The sequence below is a fragment of the Mauremys reevesii genome, linkage group 3 (assembly GCF_016161935.1).
Source record: "Mauremys reevesii isolate NIE-2019 linkage group 3, ASM1616193v1, whole genome shotgun sequence".
NCBI classification, from domain to species: domain Eukaryota; kingdom Metazoa; phylum Chordata; order Testudines; family Geoemydidae; genus Mauremys; species Mauremys reevesii.
In genome coordinates, this window is record NC_052625.1 from 98310671 (window position 1) to 98334273 (window position 23603).

The 23603-nt window shown below is 39.8% G+C and overlaps 1 protein-coding gene across 4 annotated transcripts in view; it reads right to left on the reverse strand.

Annotated features, from left to right (window-relative positions):
• The window catches only part of PLEKHG1 (pleckstrin homology and RhoGEF domain containing G1), a 228882-nt gene that overhangs the window by 35843 nt on the left and 169436 nt on the right, over positions 1-23603 (reverse strand). For all 4 annotated transcript variants that reach the window (XM_039530890.1, XM_039530889.1, XM_039530891.1 and 1 more), the window contains exons 4-5: positions 12533-12633; positions 5173-5242 (exon numbers count right to left, since the gene is read on the reverse strand). In XM_039530890.1, coding sequence (XP_039386824.1) covers positions 5173-5242; positions 12533-12633 — 171 coding nt within the window. The remainder of the gene's footprint in view (positions 1-5172; positions 5243-12532; positions 12634-23603) is intronic.

Consider the following 23603-nt stretch of genomic DNA (forward strand, 5'->3'; position numbering starts at 1 on the left):
AAAGGAAAACATTCATTTTTAAATACAAAATCTCTCTAGCTAGCTTAGAGTTTTACACTGCTGCCCATCAATGTAATATCTGAGGATCTTCCTTGTAAAATCAGTAGCAACAGAAGTCTTCATGGAGTCTCTGGCACATCTCCCTTTTCAGGGTAAAATTCTGCTTTGGGCAGAATTTGTCTGTTTTTTAAATAATAAATTTTAGTCTAGCTATAAGGAAGGACAAACCTATACATTTAAAATAAAAATAAATTTTAAATAAATTAATGACAAAAATTATCTGCTTATCTAGTGAGATAGCACAGAAAATACTTACACATTCAACGTTTTAAAGTCTTTTTTAAAATAGTGGCATAGACACTGTTGCCCTCTGAATTGGGCCAGACTGTATACTTTATACTCAAGGTATCTTTGGATTCACAAATGCATTTTATCACAACTAGGGCAGTATCATAACTGCATTATATTTTAATAAGTTAGGTAAGGAGATAGGCCTGTAGATAATCAACCATGAACATTTGATCTCCGGTATGGTGTAATTTAGAATTATAGCTTTGAACGAGTTTATCAGTCAACATCATATGCTTTCCTAAATCAGTTGCAGAATTCCTTTTGATGTTGGCAAGAGCTAAGCATATGGATGGAGGTTAGAATATGGGCATAAATCTGCAATTTATGGTATGCAACAATCCTGAATTCTTAGAAACATTAACATCTTGTAGTGTTAAAAGCAAAGCAACCATACTATGTAAACTTTCCTAGAGTTTACTTATCTAGTTTAAGACATGAATGTGCCTTTCAACAAGGCTCATGGCACATGTACAAAATTTAGTGAAAAATTAAATCTACCTCGTTTCAGAGCTGAAGAAAGAGAACATGACCTACAAATAATCAAATCAAATTCCCCTATATCATGGCCTGTTACTCATCCTCTCTCTGGGGGCCCCCCCGCAAGAAGTCTCTGAGAGATCAGATGGCTTTGCACTGCACTTCTAAAGCCAAAATAATTAAACTTCCTGGACCAGCTAGGATGAAAATCGCAGAGTTGAATGTCCCTCCATGGAGACTGCTTGGTTACCTCTCTCTCTCTACATTTACAGTATAGACCGGTTAGCTCAAATGCCTCAGATGATATCATCTGCTTTATAACAGATTCTAGGAAGAGGGTTATGCTACCAGGGTATGCCTTCATGACAGAGGTAGTCCGGGTTAGCCTAGCTCAGGGGGTGCATTCCCACTGCAAAGTGCTACTCATACCAGACCCATATAACTGGGATGGATTTCTAGTGCAATATCCCATGGTTCTTAGCAATGCATGAAACTGGGCTGCTCCAGTCATTTGCCAGGTGCTCAGTCTCTCTAACCTAGCAGGGAGCTGCTGTCCGTGCCAGTGACATGAGAACAATACTTTATGTGAATAACTTCCAAGGGAAGTTACTCATTACTAATACAGACTGTTCTGAAGGTGAAAGCAAACAGAATTTGGCAGCAAGAACTTTTAATGAGAATCTCACTAAGGAATTCAGTCTGCAAACCACAAAGTGATTCATAGGGCACCTGCGTGACTTTCCTGCTTCTCTGTTTCTTTTCTGCCCACTAAACAAAAAATGTCATTTGGGATACATTTCCCCAAATGATGGATCTTACTGATAGACAAGGTGAGTGAGGTGATATCGTTTATTAGACTAACTTCTGTTGGTGAGAGATACAAGCTTTTCAACTTCCACAGAGCTCCTCTTCAGATCTTACTGGCGTCACTCCACAGCTTTACCAGAAGGCAATGCCAGGTTTTGGCCAAGTGGCAGCATGGCAGGGGGATTTCTTGGACAGTATCTATGTGCAAATGTTGTGAAAGTGCAGCAAAAATGGAGCAGACAAACGTGGGGTTAAAACATAGTACAAATGAAGGGAGCAGCTAGACGAGAAAATACAGCCCATATAGAACTGTGGGATAGGACTGGAGGACTAACTGCACCCAGGTTTGATTAGCCTGTGTTCTTGCTGCAAAACAGGTAGGTTGCCAGCCTGGACTGAAGTGAAACCCAAGTTAAATCATGTACCCTGAGCCATGCTTGTTAGCTTGGGCTTAAAGCACCCTCAAGGTCGGGTTAGATGTTTTCTGTGTGGATGCAAGGGAGGCTGGGGAGGCACTTGGGCTACAGCCCAGGCTAACTTTGCAGTGAAGACATAACCACCCCCCACCCACCCACCCCCCACAAACCATAGCACGAACCAGAGAGACTAAAGTTAAGACTTTGAATTGCACACAGAAATAGCTAGGAAGTCAGCAAAGTGGTGAAATAATAGGTTTCTGTAAATATTTTAAACTCGAGGAATCCCACTATTGCGGAACCTATAGACTGGCTAACTAACTGGACTACATCCCTTAGAGAATTCTGAAACCCAGTTGTATCTTTGTGTGGAAGCTAAGATGACCCCTGGCCTATGCAACAGCAAGAGAAGGTCTGACCAAGCCAAAGTTGTTATATTGACCTCTGCAATCACCAAACTAGATTTAAAGTGTGGTCATGTCTGCTTGGAGTCTGAAATCACCTTGTATGGGCCCATGAAGTTGCCATGAAGTGTGTGTGTGTGTGTGTTCCCTCACCAACCCAAAAGAGTTCCTTACATGGACTATGAAGCCTCCTTAAGGAACAAGCCTTGGCTACCTCACTGCCACCTGTAAGAAAAACCTCAGTCAATTCAGCAAGGATTTCAGATGCAACAGAACAACCTGTACACCTCAACTATACCTTGCTTATGCTTAGCTCAACCCAAGAGTAACACACAAGGTAAATACTGTCAAATCTTATTTGGAACAGGATGTCTCCTACACGTAATATCAGGCAAAAACAACCTCTCCAATCCTCTCTCAACTTTTGCTGCACTGTGGTTTTATATATACATAAAAGGCACTTAAGAAAATAAAGGAAAAAGGCAAAAGATGTGTCAGAGTGCAAGCATTTGTGGTGCTGATATGCTGAAGTCAATTGCCTACTTCTTCTCTTTTGCTACTGATCTTGGAAATTAAAAGCAAGTCTCCCCATCCCCATTAAATTGCTGGTTGTGTTTCAGAAGGGTACGTTCTAAATTTCTGGGTGCTGAGTGAGAAGTGCAGAGTGCCAGAATTAAACACTCCCTTACAACTCCTCACTTAAATGTAAATGTGTGGAATACTGAAGTCAGTCTTCTAATTAACATTGGCATTCTTACAATGAAAATGAGAGAGTGGGAGCTGGCAAGAAAATATATAAACACACTTTTATGTGAATAATTAAGCCATAGTTAAGCTTGCAATGGAAGCCTTTTATCAGCCTCTGATTACCGTTACTAGCAAAAGCTAAAATGTTTCAGAAAACTAATGTACTGAAGGTAACATACTTCTTCTTCTAGATATACAAGCAGGAACCACAGTTGGTGTAATCTGGTATTGTGCCACTAGCTTCAATGGAACTACACCAGTTTATTCCAGCTGAGGATCTGGCCCACAGTGTATTAAAATATTGTTAGTCTCCACCCTTCAGGATTTTTTAAATTCTATTTATGACCTATGAACAAATGATCCACTGGCAAACTGTGAGATAACTAAAAATATATAGAAAATTATCTTTTGTCCCTTGCCAAACCATTGACAGCCTCTAGCAATAAAATACAAGGTGGTATGAACAGGTTTTTATTTAAATAATATTGTAAGTTATTATTAAATATTTATGTAGTATCATAGCTTTGCATGGTTCTTTTGTCAGTTACTGACTTTTACATTATCGGCTGGTTTACTACCCAAGGTGTGTTGAGGCCAACAAACCTAAGCTGCTGTTTTAGTCTCTATTTACCATGGACAGTCCATATTTTGTTTAGTAAGATAAAGATTCAAATCCACAATCACTAGTCTTTGCTGAAAATGTGTTAAGTTCACAGTTCTCAGACCAGGCTGAATGCTTTCTAGATGAAATTCAAATGATCAAGTACTATGTGACTGTGAGCCTATTTTCCTTTGTATATATGATTATGCAATGAAAGCAAAATTGTTATGTGGCAAATTTTATTTAGCACAGGGTCCTATGATGAGTTCAAGTTCAAAGGAATTCAGTATGGTCAAATTTGGACCAAAATTATATTTTGCAAAATGATGCTTATTAAACGCAGACACACGTCAGCCCTAACACCATACATATTTTCAGGAATATAATATTATCAATCCAACAAGCACAGGATTTTTACAACAAATAATCTCCTGCATCCTATGCCCTCAAATGCTGTAGCATTACATAGTGTTTGAGAGCCTGAAAGTGAAATTGACTTACTATAACCAAAACTCAGCTAAACTGAATAGTCTACTTTCATTTTCAAAGCTTAATGAAATGCAAAAAGTAAACAAAATATGAAAACAGTTGGAAGTAATTTAAAAAAAAAAAATGTATGGAGCCGGAGCCGGAGCCAGATCCAGAGCTGGTGTAAATCAGCATAGCTCCATCGAAGACAATGAAACTTGCCCAGAACTTGACACAATATTGCAGTTGAGACCTAATCAGCATAAAGTAGAGCCGAAGAATTACTTCTTGTGTCTTGCTTACAACACTCCTGCTAATACAGCCCAGAATGATGTTTGCTTTTTTTTTGGCAACAGTGTTATACTTTTGACTCTCATTTAACTTGTGATCCACTATGACCCCCAGATCCCTTTCTGTAGTACTCCTTCCTAGGCAGTCATTTCCCATTGTGTGTGTGTGCGCAACTGAGTGTTCCTTCCTAAGTGGAGTACTTCACATTTGTCCTTTAATTCTGTTTTTGCTTGTTATTGTCTGCAATTGTCTGGATGAAGTTAGGACTTCCTGGGATTTTGCTTGCTAAGACTTCACACTCCAAAACCTTCTGAGGCTGCTTACCCATCTGACCATTACCCAGTCGCTGGCCAATTATACAATCACCCACAGCATTTAAAAAAAGGAAAAAGGGGGGAAAAAGTATGAAAAGTGATCCAAAAATGGTGCATGGAACCCAATGGATAGAAAAGTGATTCTTCCCTTCTGTTTTGTTCTGCAAGGATTATCTTGTTGAAATTACCACCAGAAATCAAGTTTAGGTATTCAGAAGTTAATAAGTTCATCTTAATCTTGCATACAGTGGCAAGGTGTTTTCCGAAGATTCTTGAAGTAAGATTTTATCACGTACCTTTGAAACAAAACATTCTGCAATAGCCACAGGGTCATTTTCACAGTTTTCCAGATCTTGCAAAAGTTCGCTAATAAAACAAATAAATAAAAAGGAAGAAAAATTTAACATATTTACAATCTTTTATACATATATACACACACACACACGTTTCTTCTTTGTCTCCTTTCACATCAAAACAGCCATCGCTTTTTAAGCATTAAGTATAACCACACCAACATTCATACCTACACATTTCTTGTTTCCTTCTGCAAAAACACAACTGTAATTTGCATTTCTTCTATTTGTGCTATGTGTGTTATCCCCCTTCATTAGGCAAACTTAGTCATACACAATCATATGAAAATACTGATTTGCGTGCACATCCAATGGGTATCTGCCAATTCCACATGCAAAAAATACTCACACACAAATATATGTCTAGAATTACATGCACCTGATTCAGGGAGTTTCATTTTTGACACTATATTAAATGGTCAAAAAGCAGCACTTATACTACTACCCAAATGAATTCAGATTTCTCTCTCTCAGAATTTTGTACTAGACCCCATCACCATTGCACCAGAGTGTCTTTCCCTTTAAAAAGACTGGCAAAGCAAAGTTGTTAGTGGACTTCATAGTATCCTCTGGTCTTGCCCCTTACCTAATTATGGGAACTCTGGTTGCGATAAGTTTGTTTTGGAAATGGGCTCTTGGAAATGACATTCCAGCATATATTATTTATAAACCACAAGTCAACATGATCATGGGGTACTGAGCTTCTAAGAAGAGATGAACAAATTCTGTGACTACAGTCCCTTCCAACAAACTTGAAATATGCTGGCTGTAGTGATTCTATTCTATTCATACCAAAGGAGTTGGCCAGCAGTTACATGAACATCACTATTGATACTCAAATGTACAGTGAAATTTAAAATGCAGTGAAGCAAATGTCCTATAGTGTAACAATTGTCTCCTGACTTCCATATGTTCTAGGAGGCTAGAAATACCTAGCCTGATAGGAGATTAGGAGAAGTTCTCAGCTACTCTGAGAAGCAGGAATGTATTACATATACAGAAAGAATAATAACTTCAGAGTAAAAAAAAACCAAACAAACCCTTATCTACCTTTAATAACTGGAAGAAAATCTTTTCCCTTGAAAGAAAGATATAAACTGGACCACTGGATGTCTGGGAAAAAAATAAAACCCTTAGAAGTAATACTTCTGACACTCCAAGCATGAATTCTTTTATAGCGTGAGCAAGGCACTGAGAGAGTATGGTCACTGTTGCACAAGATTCCATTCTTGAGGGCTGAGTCAAGAAATGGTTTGATCATTGTGATTTGTAATGTAAAACATAGAAAATGAAGGTGAGAAAATTCAAGAGGGGAAGAAAGCCTCTGAGCTCTCTACAGTCTTCAACTTTGTTGAGCTGCAATGATAGTCACACTTAAAACAAAATTAGGAACAATAATCCTAATCTCCTGTCAAACAAATTACTTATAGGACCTAACTGCCCTTAAGGAGATCCTTCCTTAGGTGACATTTTTGTCCTAGGTGAGAGCTGGCTTCTTGCACTGCAGTTTTGTGTGCTCAGAATTCTAAGCTTGCACCTGGAAGTTTTCTTCTTCCAGTTGACATCAATTCCCACAAGAAACAAGATAACAAGAAAAGTAGTAACAGAACTAGGAGTCCTGACTTGTATTTTGCCCCTCAAACTTCCAAAAAGATCAGTGTGTCCTGTAGTTGGACTATGAGTCAAAAGAGTTGGGTTTTCTTCCCAGCTTCGTCACCAACTCACTATGTAATTTTGGGCAAGTAATGCAACCTCTATGCCTCAGTTTCCCTGTATGAAATATGGGGATAATGCTACCACTTGCTGATACTAGCTATCTGTAAAGCACTGTGAAATCACAAATTAAAGGTGCTGTAGTAATGCCAAGTTATTATTTTAATGACTGATTCCTTTTTTGTAAATGAGTTTTGGAAATAATGCTATCTGTCCTGAACAGCCCCAAGCAATTCCTGTTGTCCAACAGCAGAAGCTCTCTTGAGCTATTAGAATATGTAAACACTCATGAGTTGTTACATATTGTTAGCTGACTTGAGGAAGAGCTTTGTGCAGCTCAAGAGCTTTTCCCTTCCACCAACAGAAGTTGATCCATTAAAAGATATTACCTCACTCACCTTGTTTCTAACACTCATGTTATCAGTTCTACTGATGTTGGCCTTCTCTAATGCTATATTATTTCTCTCAGAGGTGCCAGTGTCATTACCTATAAGATGCTCTACATTGCTTCAGTAGGTTCTAGGAAATGAACATCTAGAACATCAGCATTGGTAAGAAGGGCCTGCTTGTGGGGGAGTAGTATAAAATAGAGGAGTACTGCCTAGGGGTTCTAATCTGAATAACTGAATCCCCTCACCTCCTTTGTTGCCAATCAGCAACTCAAGTTTCCATGTGGCAGTAGAGAGAGATGCCATCTTGCAAACTGCACCTGAAAGGGAACTAGAGGGTTTGCAAAGTATAAAAAGGGATACTGCCCAAGTCCTACCTATCATGGTTACAGCTAGGCACTTGACTTTCTGAAGTGGCCTGGGGGAGTCCAGTGGCATGAGAAAGCAGCAGCTCTCTTAGCCTTGTTTGCCATGTATGTTACAGTTTTCACAGACAACAGAAAAAAACCAGTCCTCAGTATTTGTGACACTCTTATACTCATTGGCCACAGACTTAGTGAGTGTACAGAATGAGTACTTTGAAGCAGCTAATATTGTTCTACCTAAATTACTGAAAGGAATCAAAATGGTGTGTGCTGTGAGTTATAGTCCAGTTTGGTCAACAAACCGGGAAGTACAGCAAGTGTTGCTATGGGCCGGATGGGCAATCATAACACAAACAAGTACTAAAATGCAGTGATCGACAGGGAGAGAGAAACAGAATTCACAGATAGGTTTTCAATACAATATTTTCCTTTTAGCTGGTCAGCTTTTTCACCATAACCTCGTTGATTAATTGGACTGAGCGTTGGTTTCAAGGCAAAATACTGTGAGTGGCCTAGCTTAGGGGAAGATTTTCAGACACAAATTGTAGTTAGACACCAATTCCTATTGGAAAGTCAGTGGGAATAAACTCCCATTTGTGTCTTTGAAAATACCTTGCATGCTGCATATCTTTTGATTGCACATGAAGTTAGGCATGCTTTCGTTATGTTCATCGTCTGTAATCAACATACTACTTTCAACAAAGAAAGAAAGAAGCAGCTGAGGACAAGGGTTTTTTCTCCTTCCTGACCTGAGATGGAGTGGAACAGAGAGAGGAATGATGAGTATGTAGGGGAGCATTTTTAGTCTCCAGACCAGTGCAGCAAGTGCAGGCAAGTAATTAGTACTTTAATAGTGATTTTTCATTTTTCAAGTGTTTTGACAGGTTTATGCTGAAAACTTCAGGCTACCGGTAAAAAGGAAAAATCAAACGAGAAATACACCACCAACATAACCACATGTAGCCCAATAAAGTTCCTGTGGCCAAAATTACTTAGCGGACACATACTTCTCTTATGTCTCTTCTATTTTAAGATAAAGTTATTTTTTCCCCTAAGTGTAGCATCTAGAGTTATTTCTAAAAAACGCTTCTCTTGATAACAACCCAAATGATGTCAGCATGAAGATTACAGAGCAGGAATCATCTAATCTGATATATTTATAGACAGTGCTCCTGCCCCAGTATCTGTATAATTGAATAGGAGGGTAATGGCAGGTCCAGGCCAGCAGAGTGGTAGATACAGGATAATGCAGGATCCAAGTCAGCAGTTTTCCCTTAATTCCAGCACAGATTTGGGACACGCTGGCCCCCTTCCATGGTGCTTAGGAAAGGTTAGCTGCAGTACTCAAGAACACTTCAATTAGGGTGACCAGATGTCCCAGTTTTATAGGGACAGTCCTGATTTTTGGGTCTTTTTCTTATATAGGCTCCTATTACCCCCCCCCCCCATGCCCTGTCCCGATTTTTCACACTTGAAGTCTGGTCACCCTAACTTCAATGCAGAACTTCATTTCAAGTTGTAGGTACAGTACCTGACTGGGGAGGGGAGTTTGTCTTAGATTATCTTTTACACTGAAAACCATTTGTAAGGACTCCTCTGGGAAGGTGGGCCAGAGAAGCAAGGCAGCAGAAGCTATTTAGGAGAGGATTTTTCTTCCCTATGTATAGCGTGAAACAACATAAACCACATCGGAGAAAAAGAGTGGGGGGGTCTTCCTCCAAGATACGAAGCAAGACAGAAGGAACATATTCAGGTGCTCTCCCCTGAGAAATGGCAAGGAGAGCTTTCAAAGTAGAGGGGGCCATGACGCAAGCTCTGGAACTAGCATCAAAATAGCAACCTTGACAATTGGTGCAGTCTAAAACTTAAGAGTGGTTCATCTACAAGAAGCAACTTGAACTAGATCACAGTCTACCAGGTCTAAGTAAAGGCCACAAAATTCTAGTATTACAAACCCTTATGAAATCACCATATGTGTACAATAACCACCTTTTAAAATTAAGTGACCGATCTTTATTTCTCTGAATACCCATAGGCATCAAAATCCACATTCCAGATGAACGGCCAAAGACAAGTTTGGAAAAACAAACTCACTTTGAAGCTATAAAACCACACCCACACACACACCCACACACAAAACTGCTAACTCATAACTGCCAAATGCAACTTTTTTCAAATATAAAAATAAAAATAAGCAAGCAGACTCTAGAGTGCATTTAAGACCCGGATGCTACATGCCAAGTTTCAGACGGGAGTAAATTTTTAACAGAGGAGAAGTAAATCCCTAAATCTGTATTGGGATCTATAATGAAAATGGCCAATCTTCAAAACCACAATTTCCACATAGAACTTTAAATTGGGGGCCTTGGAAGTCATTAAAGATAAAATTTTTCCAAAGTTCTAGTAAAACTAAGTGTAAAGCACATGATAGGTCTCTAAAGTTGTAGCACAACTATATCTCCTCAAAAGTGATTTGAAAAGTTGTTGGTTTTTTAAAACTTCTTAAGCTCTTTGTTGGTAACAATGTATGTCATTGGTAACATACATTGGCCGCAGCGTATCACCAATGTTGAAGTGAGCCGATTAACGGGCATCAACAATATAGTGGATGAAGCCAAACAACGAAGATGGAGGTGGCTGGGGCATGTGTTGAGAATGGATGCTGATAGACACCCTCGTATTGCCCTACGATGGACACCACAAGGAAGAAGGAGGAGAGGTAGACCATTGGGGATGTGGTGAAGGACCACTGAAGAGGAAATGAAAGGTATGGGAACGAAGTGGGATGAACTCTGCTGTCTCGCTCAAGAAAAAAATGAATGGAGGAGAGTGGTTGGCGCCTTATGCTCCACAGGGAGTGAATAAGAAGAAGAAGCAGCAGCTCTTTGTTAGCAATACTGCTATTCCCCTGCAACAGTCGACATGCTACTAAATAGCGCACACACTAAACAGTATTTACAGTTTTGCCAGAAAAACTGCAACAACACTAGGGGCTATTGCCAGCACAGTTCTGTTGGTCACAAATCACACCTCGTCCCATCCCTGACCTACATAGCTATGCCAGCAGAAGTTTGTAGTGTAAACCTTGCCCCACACAGAGTAGAAGGTGATGACTGACTTCCTCAGTATCTTGAGAATTCAAGCACTTTACCCAGTTTCAGGCTGAGACAGGGTATGGATGAAGGCAAGCTGTCTGGAGGTCATGCTAAATAAGTCAAATGTGATGTTGGTAGATTGTAGAAAGGAACCTGAACATAGTGTGAGGATTATATGGGTCCCTTAAATTGACAGTATTTTTCTGCTGTTTCTTACTCAAATTGGGAAGTTGGGGTTCTTGCTATTGGAGGATTAGGTGACAGCAATGGTCAAGATTATTTTTCCCTACGTCTAGCCAAGAAGTTATAATCTCAATACCATGATTTTATGGCTCCATCATCTTATGTTTAGGCTACTTCCATATGCTTTCCATAAAGTTACACCTTAAATCCATTCAGAAGCTGAAGATGGTACAAGATGCAGCAACCCACTTAATGTGCAGGGTACCATCCTGTGAGCAGATTGCACCAGTTTTCCATGATCTACATTAGTTGCTTTGGGTTTCTGGGAGGAGGAGTTCTAGGCATTGGTTTTGTCCAATAATGCTCTAATGGACCTTCCTGAGACTCCAGCTCTTTCCTTCTGATATTGCTCCAGCTATAATCAGCGGAAGCATTTTCATCTGGCAATCTATAGGGATGGGGTCTATTGACAAGGATATTCTCTATGATGAACCCTCAACTTCAGAATTCACTCCTCCATTTTGGTTTGAGAGAGTCTGAATCTGATGACCTGCAGGGCATGAGGAAAAACAACTATTTTGGGCTTTCTGGAGAAATAAGCAATGGGCAAGGGAGTTGGAGTGGAGGACACCAATATGAACAATAAAGTTTGTTTGTTTGGGGGAGGGGGTTGTTTTTGGTGGTTGACCTTGAGAATAGAATCATAGAACATCAGGTTTGGAAGGGACCTCAGGAGGTCATCTAGTCCAACCCCCTGCTGAAAGCAGGGCCAATCCCCAACTAAATCCCCAAATGGTCCCCTCAAGGATTGAACTCACAACCCTGGGTTTAGCAGGCCAATGCTCAAGCCACTGAGCTATCCCTCCCCGACAATGTAGGTGTAATTATGCTGCTAGATTCAATAATGTTTTCAAATGTTTGTGAATAATAGTGGAGCATGGGCTAGAGGTTTTTTAAACATTTTATTATATAAACCAAAATTAGCTTGAGGTGGGGAACTTTGCAGGTAGTTCTAAGCAATAAAGGAAGAACTAATTCTTAAACATTGATATTTTAAAATATAATTTATTTTTATGCATTGTTTTGCAACTTGAAATAAACTTGGCCAAATGCTATCTATATAGCACCAAATTTCTTTCCTTTGTGGGATGAAACTGCATATGGGACACGAAATTCAGAAGCAAGTTTCAGTTTGCAGCATTTCCTTCTAAATGTTCAGTCAGAACTGGCAGGGTTGTGGTTCTGTGCCTGCAGATGCTGCAAGACCTGCACAACCTGACAACGCCTGTCAAGACTAGAGAAGATTTCCTCCCCTCCAAAGGCAGAAAGGAAAATATACCAAAAATGGAGGGAAATTTTTACTTATACAATCAGAAGCTAAAATTATCAGATGACCTAACCAGAAACATGAAACAAAAATTGCTGAGTATCAAAGAAATATCAATTTCTTATTTTATATTCATTGGCTGTACCAATCCAGAAAAAAGTATTTGTTTGTTTTTTTGCCCCCTTAATACAGTCTCCTCCCTTGTTTTCACTTTGTCAAATATTAACTTGCCTGTTGAAATGGTAGATATCTTGTATGTTTCCAAACAGGGCTGATCGTTCTTCTGTCCCCAGGGAGAGCTTGGATTGGTCAGTGATGCAATCAAGGTAGTCCTGTGAAATAAATGAGAAGTAGGCCTTAAACACTCCGGTTCTTTTCTAGATCAGTAAGTGGAGCTATCTTTAATTGTGCAAGAGATGAGTCCCTTCCTATCAGTTTCACATTATTATTACAGTAATCCCCTCAGTAGCTCTTCTGTGAACAGTCATTCTATTATGAAAGATAACAATACTTATCTGTTCACTCAAACCAAGAAAATTACTAACGACTGAATGCTACACTATATTGCTGACATTGGACAGTGTACATTTTTTATAGCTACAGACACACATTTCACCCATGACAGTTGAATTGTCTCGGTTAAAGTCAATGATGTTCTTCCACATTCATTTTCTTTTTAAATCGGTGGTTTTTAGGATATTTATTGAGTGAGTTATATTGGTAAGACACCTGGATTTAATAGTGATTCCATGACTAGAGGCTTGGAAAATGAAACCGTTTCAAAGCTATAAAGAGGATTTGTTTTTAATCCTAAAAGGAAGAAAATGCACTCACCACCAGTTTGTACAGGATAGAACTCCTATATTTTTATCCATAAGCACCCAACTGATTCATGTGGACTGCTAAACTGAATGTTACATTGACATATACTCTAGCAAAGATTTATTTTCATGTCTAGAAATATGGTTTATTTAACAGCATATAAACTAGATAACTTAAAACAGTCAGGACAGCATTATTCTTGCAGGGTAATAGCTGCCAAACTCTTCCTCGGATTCTGATAAGGGCTCTACTCCCCAAATGTTTCACCTTTCATTATTGTGCAGCTATAGTACTAAGGCTCCTCAGATAAGGGCAACCAAATCCACAGAGCTGTTTAGCAGAGCATAAGTCATAAAGCAAGGAACCCAGCGTGTCACTACAACATTTATAAAGAAACTCTGCAGGAGGAAGGAAAACAATAAAGGAAAAGTGAAAACAGCTGAAAATATGAAATGAAAATAAATAAAGGTCCCTTACCCTGGGGTTAGACAATGTGGTGTGGCACCCTACCAAAATCAACACAACATTCTACAGCACTAAAAGGAAGGAACCCTGTGAGATGTCTGCTAGACCATGAAAATCTTCATAGTATAATGACATTCCAAAGACAAAACACACATACAGGACTAGATTCATCCTCAGTGTAAATCCAGTCAAGACAAATGATTTACATCAGGTATGAATTTGACCTTTGGCATTTAAATGCACTCACAAGGAGGGTTTTGAAATACAGAACCTGAGTCTCCATTCAGTGATCTCTGTTTCCCACTAGTGTAACTGCACTGGCTTCAGCACAATCACAGGTGTAAGAAAAATCAGGTTCAGTCATTCCTGCTCCTTTTTGTTATACCATTCAGTTATCTGCATTGCCTCCTTCACTTACCTCACAAATTCCAATCCCACATTCTTCCTAATTAAATGTATCATTCACCAGCACTATCTAAAAATAGCATCTAATTTCCAATTGGTACAGTTAGAAAACGATACTATTCAAAGACAGCTTCATAAGTGGCAGGCAGCAAGTAAACAGCATAGCCTTTATTCTTCAAAAAGCCATGTCACCTCTGCAAGGCACAGCCCTACCCCACCACCACCTCTAGCAGCCTGCGACCTCGTAGTCCAAGTCTGTTCTTGAAGTATGTTTGCATAATAAGTCCTCGGAACAAAGTCCCTGAGGCTTTCTAAACCCTATAACTGACCTTTTGTTTTTACTCAGGAGCTGCCTAAGAGTAGGAAATTTAAGAGGTTTCGTGGGGCAGCTTAGATTGCTGCATACAGCACTGTAGGTCAAAGAGCCAGAAGCAAATGCAAAATAGAGCTGGGATGGACTCTTCCAGCTGTAGTTTTAGCTTGTGATTCTTTTCAACAAAATGTAAAAAATGAATGAATGTAATAAATTAACCTTCCCTGCACTACCAGTAAAAGCAACCATGTAAAAATGAATATAATTCCCATCCTTTAAAAATGTTTAATGTTATTTTTAGTACCGCAGATTGCAACAGAATCCTGGTGTTATATGACAGAACATGTTTAAAACAAAAACAAAAAAACCCACACGTTTTTACTGAATAAAGGAAAAGTTTCTTCTGCACATTAGTGCTATCTTACCTGGTGGTCCATTTTCCCCAAGGAGGAATATTCCACAAATACTTTTACTTTTTAAAATTTTCTTGTAGCCAGTGTACAGAGAATGACCTCAGTTTTGTGACTTTTTTCGCATCTCATCTAGTTCTACTCCACATATATCTCACATACCCACACACTCTTGTGTCCATCACCAATTAGTAAGGAATAAAAAAAAACCCAGGGCTTTGCAAAAAAAACACAACAAAAAAACAAACAAACCAACCACACAGCTCCACGTGAGTTGGTTGGCGATGTGGCTGCTGTCCATTGTTTGACTAGCCTATGTTTTGATACAATGAAACTACAGATTCAAAAACTGCTTTTCTCTTTTGAGAAATTTTCCTTATAGCTACATTTCATCCTCTCCCTTCCCCCAAATTACTTTAAAGAGAAGTTTGGAACTAATTGTTCTATTTTTGCTTTTTGCAGATTAATGTGAACACAGTGCACCTGTTAAAGAAGATGACAGAGTTAATGAACAGTATATTACCTACTTTCAGGAAACCACTGAGACCCTTGGGACTGCTTTCATAATCCTAATGTCTTTTTATGGTACTGCACTCACAGGCACAAGCTTTGCAACTATGAAAGTGATGTTCAACAAAGCAGAAGAGAAAAGGGGAGAGAGACGTTTTGGACAGGATTTGTCTCCCTCAGATCATCCAGATTTTTTTTTAAACTAGGGGGATGAAATTTATTTTTCCCAATTAAAAAAAAACACACTTATTTTCTTTTTTCCATTTGTCTGAAAGGAACAAAGCCAGACACGCATATGTTATAGGTCAGAACAGGACATCTGGGGAAAGCTTGCCGGCTTTATTAACAGCAACATTTATATTTCAGTAGTACCCAGGGGCCAGCCAAGTCGGTGCTGTACAAACATATAACAGCAGGAGTCCCTGCCCGAAAGAGCTGTCAGTCTAAACAGGACAAGTTATAACAGGTGGATGAAGCAAATAGGCAGACCAGGGTGAGGGTCGGGGGTAAAGGTGAAAGGGCAACAAAAATAGGATGTATGCAATTCTTAGCCAATCGGGAGCAGTTGTCACAACTCACCACCTGCCTAGCCCTTTTTTCTGGCAGCTTTCTTTATCTCTTCATGGAAGAGATGAATTTTGAGCAATCTTCACAATGTGGCTTTGACAAAGGCCGGGCACTTGCATTAGTATACGGTGTGCACCTTAAGCAAATATCTCCCTAGTTTACATCAGCTTTATAATATCATATGTGCTATCTTTAAGGCTTTATGAACTCATTCCGAAAACAGATGTGGTATTAGGATGCAAACCTTCAATGGGTCAATGATGCAAGCAGATCAAAGCTTTACAGACATGATTTCCCCTCTAATTTTAATGACCTCTTTAGAATATGATACTTTAACCCCAAGTCAGTTACTGAAATCTACTGCAGCATACTGCATATCAACAGCTGTAATCATCTGAAGCCATAATGAAAGGTTTGAAGCTCTCTGATAACAGGCCAGGCTGCCGACATAATGATACGGTGCAGAAACCAACAAAATTTATTAGGACTGAGCACAAGGCTTAATAATTGTATTTGTTTCTTGTCAGCACTCATGGCCCCCACTGCCTGCACTGAGCGCTTTGTTTGTAACCTTTGCCTTTATTGCTGTTTTATTGCCTCCCAGAAGGTACAGCAAAACATATACTTCACTTTATGAAAAAAAGAAGCCTCCTCGAATTGATTTATGGAGCAAGGATTGCTTTAATGACATCACACAATATTATAGTCCTATTTCTTCAAACCTTCCCACAACTAGAAGAGTCATGCCAGATTCCCTCTAAGGATTGCTCTGCGTTCCTTGCTGGGTTTGACATTTTCTCCATTCATCTTTCATCACCCTTCAAATCTATTGAGAAAAAAATCTCCTAAAAGCTCTTATCTCGCACTTCCGTCTCCTCCTCCATAATCATGTGAGAATGACCTGCAGGGCTATGAAAAGGAAATGGAAACTAACTTCAGGTTATCCAGTAAATGATCTGCAATTAGGAAATGGAATAAACTGTCAGTTTGTAAGAAAAGAGCTTTGTGCAGATTCACATGTTGAGTAAACCAAGTTTTTGAAGTCCACACCTCAGGGAACTAAGTGCCAATTAACTGGTGGCACTTTTACCAAACTAATCACCTCTGCATTTCTTGCACGTGGAGCTATTCCACTTAAAAAAATAGCCTTAGAATACACTGCTCAGATTGCAGACTTAAAATATGAGAATACCTATTGCATAGAGTAGTGGTTTTCAATCAGTGGTCTGTGGACACTTTGGAGTCTGCAGACTATGTCTAAGATTTCCAAAGGGGTCTGCACCATCATTTGAAATTTTGAGTGTTCCGCAAATGAAAAACAGTTGAAAACCACTAGCACAGAGGGTGGAAACTAGATTACCAAAACACACTGCATAGAAAAGATATGGTTTCATGCCTTTGTTTTGTAAGATATATTCAATTTTATTCAGCTCTGCAAGAAGTTACATGAATGTTAGAGAGGCTCCCAGTTATCCATTTATAGGATGGGACTGAACATCTTTAAAGAAGAGGATACAAAAGACAGGTCAATGGGTAGAACTGCTTCAAACAAACTAACAATGTAGACATTCTCCTTTGTGAAAAGGAAAGCACATAAAACATACCTGACACGTGTTGATCAATGTCAATATTAAAATGATTCTTACCCACAAAATAAAACCAGATATCAAATTCACAGTCATCCTCTTCAGACAAAGGCCTGAGGTGGGAAAAAGCAGATTGACCATACATTTTGCCTTCAATGTCTTAGTGTCTCATTCAACAATTGAGGGCCCTTCACTGCAAACACACTCCTCCAGTCCCCAACATGCTCATATCTAGGGATTTAGCAAGAATGCCTCAGCTGACTTCAAGTGTTGTAGCAGCAAGTAGGAAGATAGGTGGTAGTGAGCAGCCAAGACTTAAACCATATATGTTAATTACAGCTGAAAGCAAGTGGAAAGCCAGTGCAGCCCTTGGAGAATTGTCATAACATGCTTCCTGTGACTAATACTGCCAAGCAAGTGGGCAACTGCCATCTGCACCAGCTGCTTATTTTGTGTATATATTTTATCTGGCACCCAATGCCACAGCTTCTGGATACCATATAAAGATTAAAAACAATATTGACAAATACGTTGGTCACATCAAGCAGGCAAAATAAGACAGCTGAATGCTGGATTCATATGAGAGCAGCTCCTTACAATTAATATAAAGTACAGTGAAAATGCAGTTTTAAGTAATTCCCAGGTTTGCACCTTGTTATTATATCCTATTTGCTTGACTAGAGGTATCAGTCTAAGGGTTAATTTTATAATTGTTTAAATTAATCCACTTCCTTGAAAAACCAAAACTATTTAGTTAGGACTTCTCATAAACAAAGGAATTCTCTCTGTAATATACTCACCTACACTGGCAGAAGACAGGTCACTATTTTAAAACAGCTCTCGCTTACTCTGTAGTTGCTAATGAATACACCTGTTACATAAGAACAGTCATACTGGGTCAGATCAATGGTCCATCTAGTCCATGATCCTGTCTTCCAACAGTGGCCAGTGCAGGTGCTTCAGAGGGAATGAACAGAACAGGTAATCATCAAGTGATCCATCCCCTGTCGCCCATTCCCAGTGTCTGACAAATAGAGGCTGGGATACTTCAGAGCATGGTTTTGCATCCCTGCCCATCCTGACTAATAGCCATTGATGGATCTACTCTCCATGAACTTATCTAGTTCTTTTTTGAACCCTGTTATAGTCTTGGCCTTCACAACATCCTCTGGCAAAGAGTTCCACAGGTTGACTGTGCGTTGTGTAAAGAAATACTTCCTTTTGTTTGTTTTAAACCCACTGGTGACCCCTAGTTCTTGTGTCATGAGACGGAGTAAATAAAACTTCTTTATTTACTTGCTCCACACTAGTTATGATTTTATAGACCTCTATCACATGCCCCCCTTAGACGTCTGTTTTCCAAGCTGAAAAGTCCCAGTCTTATTAGTCTCTCCTCATATGGAAGCTGTTCCATATCCCTAATAATTTTTGTTGCTCTTGTCTATACCTTTGCCAATCAGGGCCGCCCAGAGGGGGGGGGCAAGTGGGGCAATTTGCCCCACGCCCCGGGCCCCACAGGGGCCCCCACAAGAATTTTTGGGGCCCCTGGAGCGGGGTCCTTCACTCGTTCCGGGGGCCCCGGAAAACTCATGCAGAGCCCAGGCCCCCAGAGTTTCTTCCACTCCGGGTCTTCGGCGACGGGGGATCCTTCCACTCCGGGGCGGAAGGCCCCCCCCGCTGCCGAATTACTGCCGAAGCGGGACCCGCCGCCAAAGTGCCGGGTCCCGGTTTGGCAGTAATTTGGTGGCGGGGGGTCCCGCCGCGGGTCTTCGGGACACTTTGGCGGTGGGTCCCGGAGCAGAGGGACCCCCTGCCGCCGAATTACTGCCAAAGCGGGGGGCCCCCTGCCGCCGAAGACCCCAGGCCCCCTGAATCCTCTGGGCGGCCCTGTTGCCAATTCCAATATATCTTTTTAGATATATCCAGATCTGCACGCAGTATTCAAGATGTGGGAGTATCATGGCAAGATGACATTTTCTGTCTTATTATCTATCCCTTTCCTAAGGATTCCCAACATTCTGTTCACTTTTTTGACTGCTGCTGCACATTGAGTGGATGTTTTCAGAGAACTATCCACAATGATTCCAAGATCTCTTTCTTGAGTGGTAACAGCTAATTTAAACTCATCATTCTGTATGTATAGTTGGGATTATGTTTTCCAATGCGCATTACTTTGCATTTATCAACATTGAATTTCATCTGCCATTTTGTTACCCCATCATCTAGTTTTGAGAGATCCCTTTGTAACTCTTTGCAGTCTGCTTTTGACTTAACTATCTTGAACAGTTTTGCATGACCTGCACATTTTGCTACGTCACTATTCACCCATTTTTCCAGATCATTTATGAATATGTTGAATAGTACTGGTCCCAGTACAGACCCCTGGGGGACACCGCTATTTACCAATCTCCATTCAGAAAACTGACCATTTATTCCTATCCTTTGTTTCCTATCTTTTAACCATCTTTACTGATTCATGAGAGGACCTTCCCTCTTATCCCATGACAAATGACAGTAACTCTTCACTTAATGTTGTAGTTATGTTCCTGAAAAATGCTACTTTAAGTGAAACAATGTTCCCATAAGAATTAATGTAAATGGGGAGGGAGTTAGGTTCCAGGGAAATTTTTTTCGTCAGACAAATGACTATACACACACACACACACACACACACACACAGAGTATGAGTTTTAAACAATTTAATACTGTACACAGCAATGATGATTGTGAAGCCTGGTTGAGGTAGTAAAGTCAGAGGTGGAATATTTCCCAGGAAATGCCTTACTGCTAAATGATGAACTGGCTAAGCCCTCAAGGGTTAACACATTGTTGTTAATGTAGCCTCACACTCTACAAGGCAGCATGAATGGAGGGAGAGGAGACAGCATGGCAGAGAGAGCCAGACATTGCCCCTTTAAGTACACTGACCCCACTCTAAGTACACTGCCTTTTAAAGTAGATCAGCAAGTTGAGAAAGCAGCTGCTGCCAGCAAGCTCCCTCCGTCCTGAGCCCTGTCATGTCCTGTTCCCCCCCCCCACTCTGTGGAGATGGGGGAGCAGAAGCAGGGCAGAGGGGAACACCCTGACATTAGCACCCTTCTTCCCCCTCTCTCCCCCCGAACAGCAAGCAGGAGGCTCTCAGGAGCCGCTCCAAGGCAGAGGGCAGGAGCAGCACATGGCAGTGGGGGGAGGGACAGCTGAACTGCCGGCAATTGATAGCCTGCTGGGCGGCTACATAGGGAACTTAGAGGAGCGGGGAGCTGATGGGGGGCTGCCGGTCCACCCTGGTTCCAAGTCCCCACCAGCTAGCTCCAATGGGCTGCTCTTCCTGCAAGCAGTGGACAAAGCAGGCAGCTGCCAACCGATGTTATAAGGGAGCATTGCACAACTTTAAACAAGTACGTTCCCTATTTGATCAGCAACGAAACAATGTTAACTGGGATGACTAAGTGAGGAGTTGCTGTATTTTGCTTAACAGCCTTTGGTGAGGGACCTTGTCAAAAGCTTTCTGAAAATCTAAGTACACTATATCCAGTAGATCACCCTTGTCCACATGCTTGCTGAACCACCTCAAAGAATTCTAGTAGATCGGTGAGGCATGATTTCCCTTTACAAAAACCATGTTAACTTTTCCCCAACAAATCATGTTCATCTATGTGTCTGATAATTCTGCTCTTTACTATAGTTTCAACCAGTTTGCCTGGTACTGAAATCAGGTTTATTGACCTGTAATTGCTGAGATCACCTCTGGAGTCTTTTTTTAAAATTGGCATCACATTAGCTATCCTCCAGTCATTCGGTACAAAAGCAGATTTAAATGATAGGTTACAGACTACAGTTAGTTCTGCAATTTTACATTTGTGTTCCTTCAGAACTCTTGGGTGACCATCATCTGGTCCTGGTGACTTATTAGTGTTTAATTTATAAATTTGTTCCAAAATCTCCTGTACTGACACCTCAATTTGGGACAGTTCCTCAGATTTGTCACCTAAAAAGAATGGCTCAGGTTTGGGACACTCCTGCACATCCTCGGCTGTGAAGACCAATGCAAATAATTCATTCAGTTTCTCCACAATGGCCTTACCTTCCTTGAGTGCTCCTTTAGTATCTTGATCACCCAGGGGCCCCACTGGTTGTTTAGTAAGCTTTCTGCTTCTGATGTACTTAAAAAAATTTTTTTGCTGTTACTTTTTGAGTCCTTTGCTAACTGTCCTTCAAATTCTTTTTTGGCCTTCCTAATTATATTTTTACACTTCACTTGCCAGAGTTTATGCTCCTTTCTATTTTCCTCAATAAGGTTTAAACTTTCACTTTTTAAAGATGCCCTTTTGCCTCTAACTGCTTCTTATACTTTGTTGTTTAGCCACAGTGGCACTTTTCTGGTCCTCTTACTATGTTTTTTATTTGGGATATCCATTTAAATTGCTGGAAAATTTCCTATGACCAAACTTAGCAGACTATTCTGATTGCTTCCACCCTTTAATATTCACCCCTTCCCCAGCGCAAGCATTCACTAGTGACAGCAAAACTACAAATACCATTACAGCCTCACCTTGACTGATATGATCATTCCTATCACTCCTCCAGTGGCACACATGCTTGCTCAAGTTATTTTAAATCTCACAGCTTTCTGCCAGCTGCTTCCTGAGAGCCGCATGGCTCAGGGCAAGTACCCTACCCTGCTCCCCAGCTGGAGCGCCGGAGCAGGGCAAACCCCCGGCAGGAACTGAGGGCCAGATTAAATGGTCTGAATGTGGCCCACAGGATGTAGTTTGCCCACCCCTGCTCTAAAGATTTACATTGTTTTGTTTTTGAGTGCAGTCATATACAAAAAATAATTCTACATTTGTAACCTGCACTTTCATGATAAAGAGACTGCACTACAGTACTTGTGAGGTGAATTGAAAAATACTATTGCTTTTCTTTATCTTTTTTTACAGTGCAAATATTTGCTTTCAAAAATAATATGAAGTGAGCACTGTACACTTTGTATTCTGTTGTAATTAAGATCAATATATTTGAAAAAATGTAGAAAAACATCCAAAAATATTTAATAAATTTCAATTGGTATTCTATTATTTTTTATTTGAGTTAGTTTATTTTTCATTTTTAGTTTTAGTTCTAATTAGTTTTAATTAGTTAATTAGTTTTTAGTTAATCCTGTGAATCAACTGTGATTGACAGCCCTACTTTTAAGACCAGCAATTCAATAGACAAGAACATCGAAGTTAATTTCATATATTTTTTATGGACCAAGTTGTTCACATCAATAATTATCCCAAAGGAGATATTTCATCCTAACCCTTTGTCTCAATAAAGAAGCAGTAAAATGGGCTAATGTGATGCAATTTTTTTTCACACAGAATATATGAAATTAAGCTAGAAATTTTTGTTCTATAGAAGGGCTGGAGTCAAAACATACGTTGTGTTAAACTTTGAATACATCTTTGTGTTATCTGAATCAAACAATGCACAACTTATAGGCACACACAAAGCACACTTGCACAATGTTACATATGCAAGCTATTGAGTCTTACAACTCAGTCTCTCATTGTAATGATGACTCCAAGCATTCAGAAAAGATTACCAGGCTAAAAACAGCATTACTACACCATCTCACCTATACACAACCTCTCCACATGCACAATTTACAGCTATTTGCTACTAAATTCAGTTCCTCAAATAAATAATTCTCAGGATAGCTTCTCTTTTATATTACCATTTTATATTGCTAGTGATCCAGCTGCTGAACTATTGTGATTTCCAATTCATTTTTTCCCTTCAATTTTATAATAGCTTTACTTCAGATACCCCATCTCTCACCACCAAATTTTTTTAAAAAAATCAGAACCATCCATAAAATTTGTTGGCAGTTTTGTTTGCTACAATTTATTTTGATTAAGCAATGTAATCATCTCATATGTTTTTACTAATATTTCACTACCTACCCAAATGAACTGTGAACTATGTATATTCTGACCATATATAGTAAAGTATCAAACATTTATATTTTACCGATATGTAAACGTATGTGTATTTACGTATGTACAGTCTGATTGCCATAGATGCCTGACCCATATTTTTCTTCTATTACATACAATGTATGTTAATGTAACATAAGATACTAAAACCAAATGTCTGAAAATTCTTAGCACTTTTTGCCATCAAAAAAGAAAGATGGTATCTTTATTCACAAGATTGGGACGGGGGAAGGAATTCAAAGC